We start from the raw sequence: 9,248 nt of genomic DNA, 5'->3' as shown, positions 1-9,248 counted from the left end.
GCTTACTGACTTGGTTCAGCTCAGGGACACATGTGGAAATTGTGCTCTTGGAAGGATCTAGCAGTTCACATGAGTACTTGTCAGAGAGTGAGGAGGAAGAGAGGGACACACCAGTCTTTCTGAACTCCTTTAATTTTGTAGATTGATAGCTGGGTTTTGTCAGGCTTGTGTCAAGCACTGGTCCACTAGCTGGCCAGTCAATCCTACCACATAAGAAGGGAAAAGCTTGAATCCTGCTGAATCCCAGATTGAATTGCATCTCATGTCCATATCAAATGGGATCCTGCACTTTGATGCTGTGGGATTCTATGATTGAAACCTATTGATTCCTCCAGCAGGGCAAAGTGGATTGTTACACCCTTTATTAAGCCTACACTGTACCTTCCCCAAATCCTACCAGTAAGAAACATAGTAGATTCCATATTGTCACATACAAGATCCCATAGTCATCTGCTTAGGTTTCAGTAGTGGTCTCTAGGTTTATGCCATCTGGTCATAGATTGAGCTTCTTGTCTCTCCAACACACACACACACACACACACACACACACACACACACACGAACAGCAGCTCATATGAGATTTTGTACGGGGCACTAGATTTTGTTTGACCTTGCAAAAGATCTCATTATCAAATCTAACTATATATATTTTTGGAGCCATGGCGGATTCCTGGTACATCCTGGATCCTATATCAGGCAGTGGATCATGTCAGATTTGTCTTGCCTCTGTGTGTTAAATGTGTGTGTTTGTGTGAATGCATCTGGGTTTTTCTGCTGAGAATAGCTAATCTCAGAAAAGCATAGAACAGATTATCCCTCTCTGTAAGCATCCAGGAGGCTCCCCTGCCTGGTCTTTCATTAGCTCCTTCTGTGGGGCCCTATTGACAGTGCAACCTATAACAGTCTCGGTACGACTCATATTTACCCATCTATAAGATAGCCAGATAGTGTGGTGGTTTGAGCATTGGACTATGACTCTGGAGACCAGAGTTTGATTCCCATTCGATCGTGAAACCCACTGGTTGACCTTGGGCAAGACACAGTCTCTCAGCCTCAGGGAAAGGCAGTGGCAAATCTCTGAAAAAATCTTGTCAAGAAAACCACACGATAGATTTGACTTAGGGTCTCCATAAGTCGGAAGCAAGTTGAAGGCACACAACACACATGACCCATATTTACAATGACACCTTCATTGGAAGAGGTCCTCCAATTCTTTTGGCAACCTGAATTCTGAGCCACTGCCCTTATGAGATTGGGAGATTAACTGTGTCTTACCTTGCCAGCTTTACAAAACTCAACTTGAGGGTATATTTTCATAGGTGTTTTTGAAGCCAACACAGGCTAACCTTTCTCAAATGAACATAAACATTAACAACCTAATCTTTTGAATGGTTCAGCCACTTTCTGGCAACCATCTTGTATCCAAAGGACTTGTACTTTCAGTTTGACCCAAGCAATAGACTGGAGGCCTCAACTGTGATTATTTGTTCTGGATTCACTCTCTTTTTCCACTCCTCATTTCACCATCTTCACCCCACTGATTTTTCCTTGACCTGTGTCTCATACAGACTCTGAGCTGATATACCCACTTTATCCTACTTAGGCCTGGTAATTGTTTGTGTGTAAGGTTTCTGGAAAAGTTTATCTTGAGAAAGAGACTGTGATAGGAATCTTTAGGCAGAAGATGGGGGGGGAAAACAGTGGAGGCCTATAGCTTTCACAAATACATGCTAGATTTATAAAATGGGGAAAAACATTATTTCTGAGGGTTGTAACTTCCATACCACTCAAATTCTAACATGAACCTTTGGACCTCCAAATGGTTTGGGGCTGTAAGTCCCATCTGTTCCAATCAGTACAGAAAATGGTTGGAGTAATATAGTCTTATCAACATCTAGAAGACTACACATTCTTTACTTTTGTTCTAACATGAGGTTTTTTTTTAACTACTTTAATTTAATACATAGCCATATATTAAAGCTTCAGCCCAGTAACATAGAAGTAGATTGAAAATATTTGAACTCCTTCTACAGAATTAACCATGCTCCCCATCTGAAATAGAAAAGGATCTTCGAAAACCGCTCACAAAATTGTTTATATTCCAAAGGAACAGAATAGCAAGGTGAATGAGAGTCAGCAGAAAAAGGTCTCCATGCATAAACATGATATAACCACATAGCTAATAGTTTCAAGCGAGATCTTTGAGACCATGATAGCATGTAGGCAGTGAGCAGCAGTCCTCAGGTAAAAGCTTTGTAGGTCAAAAAAGATGCCTGAAAGAGGATACCCAGTCGTAGTGACAGCTGGTTATGAAACTTGTCTTATTGATTTGTTAGAAAGGGGCATGTTTGGTAGGGAATACCATTTCACTCCTGAACCTTCAAGTCTACATCCTTGTCCAACTCAATTTTTGAATGGTTGGATTCGTGTCTGTTTTATGATGGCTCTGCTCTAGGAATGCATTTAGAGGCATGTCTAAAATGATCAGATCTGTCTATGTCAGAGTGTTTCAGAGATTGCTAACTGAAATCAGAAACTTTGCCCTCTTACAGTAAACTCAGTTTGGGTACAAAAACAAAAGTCAGTTTGGATGCATAGAGGTATGTTTGTTGGCCTTTTGTTTTTTGTTTGTTGGCCTTCTGAAGAAATTCTAGATATATATTTCTATCCCCCCACTAATTTAACAACTTGTTTTTTTTTTACAAGAGCACTACCAAGAGGATGAATCTGAAATCCTGGTTTTAGAAGAGGTTGTCAGATGTTCTTTCAGCCTCAGATTTACCCTTTCAGTTTTTTCAGTGAAAGAGAATCGGAGGTTGTTTTCAGATTTCATTATCCCAGTATAACTTAGAGCTAATACAGACTGGCACTTTGTGCCAGCCTGTGGGCAGAGTTAGGGTGCAGCATCCACATGCTGCATGCCCTAACCCCGCTCCTAGGGTGCCATTTTAGTGCACACCAGTCCACACGGCACATGCCATTATGACACCCCTCTGGTACCGCATCCACAGGGGTGTCATAAAGTCATGTTGCTGCAGCTATGGTGCCAGTAAAGGGGTGGCTACATGCTGCCCGTCTGTACAGCCCCTCAATTGCTAAAACTCCAGCTCTTGGAAGTAGAACGAATTACACAAAGAAGGCAGATGTATGTTACTTTTTAAATTTTGATTAGTGTAATTCTGCAGCATGCAAAGCAGAATCTTCCAGAAACGTTTGGCCCAGCAGGGGCTGAGGATGACATGAAACGGATTGCAAATCACAACCATTCAGAAGCTGTGTTAACAGTGTCTCCCAGCTCCTATCCATACAAAGATACCAGATGTCTCTCCACTTCTTCTCCCTCGTTTTTTTCCGTCATAAATCTTTCCTCCTACAATCATTTCCCATTGCTGTTTGTGGCAAAAACAAACAACAACCTATCAGTTTGCTTCTTTTGCCCAAATTCCTGCATTTCCTTCCCAATTCTTCCCATTTCCTTCTGCCCCCCCCCCCCCCCCAATTCCGCTGTTACTCTACCTGGTGATGTTCTCTTTACCCCTTTCTGTTATGTGTTTTTCAGATCTCTGAACTGGAGGCGAAGCTGCAGACTTTGAAAAATTCCAACCCGACTTAAAAAAAGAGAGAGAGAGAGAGCAGAAAAACATATAAAACCAACCAGAGCAATTAATTATTCTTCTTCTAACTACTACTATTATTTGCAAGGGACATATTTAGAATTTTGTCTCAGCCACCCACACTCTAGAGTTTTCTCCCCCCTCTGCCTGATATCCCTTATTTCTCCATTTGGGAAATAAGACCTAGTACTGTCAGAAGAACTTACGGCAGCAAGAGTAGCTAATGGCCTTGCCTTCTGCTTAATGTGGCAGAGAGAGAGAAAAGTGGTGAAATATCAGGTGAGGTACTCAAATTCAAATAGGGAGGCAGAGGGTCTCCTCTCAAGGGTGGTGAATCATTGTCAATTTCTGTGTCCAGTGTGCGTCTTGTGTCGGCTGGATGGACAAGACCATGTAGGGTGGGGAGGTGGTGGCACCAGTCCCATGTGTCCAACCTTATGTGTCTTCTGTCCCATTTGCCTGATGAGAACCTTGCACCGGCCAGGATGGATCAGGACTGAAATTTCATGGCATCCCACTCCTGCACACTGTTTCTTAGCTCATAAGATTTGCAAGCAACAAACTGGAATACAGCAGGACTCTGCTGGCAAGAAGTGAGACCAACTCTCTTCCTGTTGCTTCCTGAATCTTTTCGGGGGGGATGGGGTGGGTGGGTGGGGAGGGAGGGAGGGACACATGTTGGGCTTTGGAATTGGATGATCTTGCCTTTAAATTTTTCCATGCTTTGGACAGTTTGGAATCTGTTATTCTCTGTTTTGTGCAATGGTGGGAAATACGTCTGTGGATTTTTTTGTGAAGGGGCCAGTAGGAGATTTTGCTGGCTGCCATCTTTGGGACTGAAAAGAGGCTTTGACCTCCAGAGATTCCAGCTAGCCTCTAAAAAGACACTATGGCTGACTTTTTACATCAGGAAAAGAATACCTGGCTTGTTTTTCCTCCTCATTGCATTTTTATTCACGTTGTCTTGGAAGATATTGGGGAAATAATGCCCAGGAAGTTTACAAACTGGACCCTGCCAAGGGAGTTGAATATATAAACCTAAGAGCCGGGAGCAAAAATGCCAAGGTGACTGCAGCCAAGAGCTGAAGGCTGAGCTTTGGGAAAACATGGGACTGAGCAGGAAGTCCATTTTCTTCAGGGGAGTCTCTCACCTACTTGAGCAAACCAGTGTCACAATTCTGTGCCAGCCATTCTGCATTTGATGGAAGGAAATGTGCAAAGGGCACCCTCTTATCCAAAGACTTGCTATGGGCCTGCTTGACTCCTATCTCTATGGGGGTGCAATGAAAAGTTGGGTTTCTGTAGCCAGGGAGCAGGGAAAGATAGAAACAGAGGCTTGTTCCTCAGAAAGTGCATGATGAACCAGTCTCTTGGGTCATTGCTTGTAAGGGTTATTGCCTGGTGTTCCTTATTTTAGGTAATCACCTTCATTCCAGAACAAAACACTGAACCACTGTGGATGTCTCATATTTTACATCACTCCTACACACACATCCTGTTTCAAGAGATTAAACTGCACAGATCCATTTAGTTTGGATATTTTGACCTGGCATCATTAATAGGTATGCTGTTCCTCTCTGATACAACACCATGATGCCAGAGTTATCCTAGCCTAGACAAGATCATGGCCAGCATCTTTTTATCCCATCCTATTCTGAAGAATAGTTGATAATGTCAGGCCCCAAAAGCTGTGGCACCTTAGCAGCAACTTACAAATCATGTGACATAAGGTTTTATAGCCAGTAGTTCAAATCTGTATCCAGTATAGGCAGTGACTTACAAAAGTTCTTGGTTTCTAAGATGTCAGAAGACTTCAGGTTTTCTTTCTTTCTGACATCTTCACTTGTTTAATCAGATGAGAGCAACAGTCCACGATTGTTGCTTTTCAACTGTACATGTGTATGTACAGTAACTTAAGTTTATGCATCATGACCCAGGGACAACTTGAACAAAAATGAAATTATCAAGGCTCAAGTCAAAACGTTATGCCACAATGAGAAATTGAGAGACCACAAAGTTGCATTTTCATGGTGTGGTGCCCAGCACAAGAGCCATCATGTTTCTGCTTAATATTTCTGCATAATGAAATATTCTCAGTGTATGGTACCAATTTCATGGAGGGTGTTGAGGCTGATGGTAACCTCTGTGCAATGTTGGAATTGGATTTTGGAGAGTAAAATTGGTTACCCAAGAAACATGACAGGAGGATGCTTTCAAGAAAACTGGTGGCACCTACTTTCATCACATTTGGCTTCTCTGTCTCTAACTGTTCCTCTTTTGAACAGGTTTTTCCCCCCTTTTTGGCCACCATCACACATTAATGGGCCTAGGATTTGCTGAAGACTTCCATTCATACTAACAAAGAGCTGGTGGACATTAAGAATTCTAGTCATTTTGTAATTCTCCCAGAATTCTGTAACATGGGTGCAAATCACCAACAATGAAGTTATCTATTTTATCTTCTCTAAAACGTTTGACAGTATTTTTCTGGCACTGCTGTTAGCTCTGTACCCAAGGATTTTGAGCATCTGCCAGAAGAAGTGGAAGCAAAAATACATATTGTAAAGTGGTTGTTGGGAATGTTTTTCCCCATTGAAAAGCCACCACAAAAGGAGCCAAAATAATGCTGTAAATTATTATTAGTAGTATTAGTATTATTTAAAAGCAGTATTCAGTCAGGAAAGGCTTTCATCTATAAACTGAAATTTTTGACAAGAGTGGAAATGCCTATTTTCTTCCACCTCCATGGTTTCCACTTTGGGAGGAAAGAGGCTGTTTCCCTCACTTAAACTTAAAGAGATATCCATCCTGAGTTTTTATTTGTGGGGTATAATGGCAGCAGTGGAGAACAGATATCCCTTGATAATCGCAGCGTCTGTGATTCTGACAGTAACTGGTTTTATTGGGGCGTCTGAAATACTAATGGATTGGTTGGCTGGCTAGGTGCTTATTTGAAAAGGTGGGCCATCTTTCTCCTATTCTTCCAGCCCTGACCCCAAAATGTTCAGACCCTGATATATAACCTTTTCAAAGGTGTAATAACAACTTTTTAACTTGGCATTCACTTTTCATTTCACTAGGTCAGGTGGATTAAGATGCACTGAAAACTCATCCATTTTTCCTTCATAGCAATTAGGTACCAAGTTGAAACCTAAGATCACAGGTTAGTTAGCTACGAAATACCTCTGTAAATCTCTTCAGGCTACCAGAGTAGCCAAACATGGATCAAATGGTAACTTGTTTTCCAAAGTATGCTTACCAGTGAAGTGCGGATTCTGCTCCACATATCATGATTTGTGAGCAGAAAGCCTGGGTGTGACAAATATTCTGGATTCAGTCATCCAAAATTAAAATGTGAGATGTTTTGCCCAAGACTGTTTATTCTAGCGCTGGGGAAACTGTTTGGAGTTGTGCAAATTCCATCTCTCCTACATTGCAGTTGTCATATTGTAATTGTTGTCATGCACACACACATACACATGGAAGCTTACACTTTTGAAGGTAAGCACATATGTGCCTATAAACACACAAACCTTGGATATGAGTTACTGTGCTCTATGTTGTTGGCAGAGTTTGCTAAAACCAAATGATGCAATGATGTCATCTAGAAGGAGGCATGTGTGTTTTTGGCTCACTGTTCACTTTCTAATATGCTATTTTATCCACAGAATACAGAGATTCCTGGCTGCTAGAAGTAGCCAGAGTCGGGAAAGGCAATGGGTGACATTGTGGAAATCTTTCCCTCAAGGATTAAAAAAAAATCCCCTAAAAGGAACATTACCTAAACACAAACAACCACACATGACATCCCAGGTTATAGCCAGTGAAATAGCTTTGCACCCAAGATGCGGTGCCAGAGATGTACAGTTTACTGTAAACAGTAATTGGGTGCCAGGTTAAGTTTTTTAAAAACGCAGAGGAAGATATGTAATGTTCTGCTGAAAAGTGTTTTAAAAGAAATCATCTTAAATTTTTAATTTAATCTCCTTTACACAGGTATAAATGTGTATGTATATAATATATATATATCTGTATGTATGTATGTACGTATTGTTCCTGGTTTTGTATTCCAATTGTCCTGTCATCCGATCATATCAGATAAACTGCAGGTCTTTGTTTCCACTCTGTTCAGTTTTTCCAACATTGCTCTGTTCTCCTGTGGGGAAGGCACTTTGCATGGATATCCACAGCTCAGAATATCATTTGAGATATTTGTCGCGGCAACCCTTACCCAAGGGCAGGGAGTTAATTTTGGATGGATGGATAGGATGTAACCAGTCAGTGAGGATTCAAATATAAAGTCCTCCTTTCATGGTGATATTGACTTCTTTATTTTTTTAAGACGATCGCTTCAAATCATCACCAGCCGTTAGATTTTTAAAAATGGAAGGGAAACATTGCAAGCACTGGTTCGGTATTTTAGAATGTATGTACTACAACATTGTCATTGGTTCGTGGTGTGTCAGCTTGCCTTGTTTGTGCATTGGGTTTTTTCACCAAAAAAAGTCTTCAAATCTCTCTCCTTCATGCCCAAGTTTTACATTCAGCTACTTCTCTGTTGGTTTTACTTTCTGTGTTAACAAAGGTGTTAGCAGGGCAGGTGTGGGTCAGCACAGCAGGTGCAGGGGACATTTTTCTACCTCTGAAGGTCTCTTTGGGAAGTATTGGCTGCCAAAATGCAAACAAACCCCGACATGGCAAGATGCCCACTTGGAAAATAGGTGTTTTGTGTGGGGTATTTTTTCCCCATGTTAAACTGTGCAAGGGGCCTTGCAATAGCAAGTACATTTCTGTACCAGTTATCAGTGCACTTAAACATTCCCTAAGCGATTTACAATATGTAAGCTAGCTGCCCCCAACAAGTTGAGGATTCAGTTTAGCAACCTATGGAAGGATGCAAGGCTGAGTGGACCCTGGAGCCCTGCCTGGGATCAAACTCACAACCTTATGGCTGTGAATGGCTGCAGTATGAGCATTTAACCACTGTGCCACTAGAGCTCCTTATAAGGAGTTGTAGGAGACTATAGGAATGGTGCATTGCTGCTCTGTACCCTCCAGATTCACAGATGAAAATCAGGCCACTCTGGACAAACAAACTCAGACAGTGGTCCAGATGGCAAAAGGTATTAATGAGGAAGAACATGTAAGCTATGAGAAGCTGCGACAGTTTGCTTTTTCTGCTACGAAGGACAAGCTTCTGCCCCCTTCTCTTAGCCCTTACTGAATTCACTGAAAGCAAACATCTTTCATGTGGAGTCGAAGGCTTTCATGGCCGGCCGGCATCCATAGTTTTTTTTGGGGGGGGGGGGTGTTTCGGGCTATGTGGCCATGTTCTAGAAGAGTTTCTTCTTGACGTTTTGCCAGCAGCTGTGGCTGGCATCTTCAGAGAACCTCTTTCACTTTGAACTCAGTTTCCAACTGTTGAGATGAGCTGAGGGCAAAGGGGGAAAGTGAGAGGAGGGGAGAGAAACAGACACAATTTTAAAAGCAGTTGACAAGGTGGGAAGATAGGGGATTAATTGTGAGTGTCCCTGCCAAAGTTGGACTATATGCTGCTCCTGGAGACTGCCAGAAGGGGTCATTCGTACTCTCCTTTTATATATATGTGTGTGTGTGTGTGAAAAGGATAGTCCT

General features: G+C 41.9%; 1 protein-coding gene across 2 annotated transcripts in view; it reads left to right on the top strand.

Annotated features, from left to right (window-relative positions):
- PPP1R9B (protein phosphatase 1 regulatory subunit 9B) overlaps positions 1 to 4,246 on the top strand; it is an 80,788-nt gene extending 76,542 nt beyond the window's left edge. Inside the window, exon 10 of one of the 2 annotated variants that reach the window (XM_042473428.1) lies at positions 3,560 to 4,246. In XM_042473428.1, coding sequence (XP_042329362.1) covers positions 3,560 to 3,613 — 54 coding nt within the window. In that variant the 3' untranslated portion in view covers positions 3,614 to 4,246. Of the gene's footprint in view, positions 1,043 to 3,559 lie in introns of those variants that run through there. The other variant, XM_042473429.1, reaches the window with a different exon arrangement.
- Positions 4,247 to 9,248: the final 5,002 nt, after the last annotated feature.

This window comes from Sceloporus undulatus, chromosome 6 (genome assembly GCF_019175285.1).
Source record: "Sceloporus undulatus isolate JIND9_A2432 ecotype Alabama chromosome 6, SceUnd_v1.1, whole genome shotgun sequence".
Taxonomy (NCBI): Eukaryota; Metazoa; Chordata; class Lepidosauria; order Squamata; family Phrynosomatidae; genus Sceloporus; species Sceloporus undulatus.
Note: the sequence above shows the minus strand (reverse complement) of the source record. Positions and strands in the feature narration are given on the sequence as shown.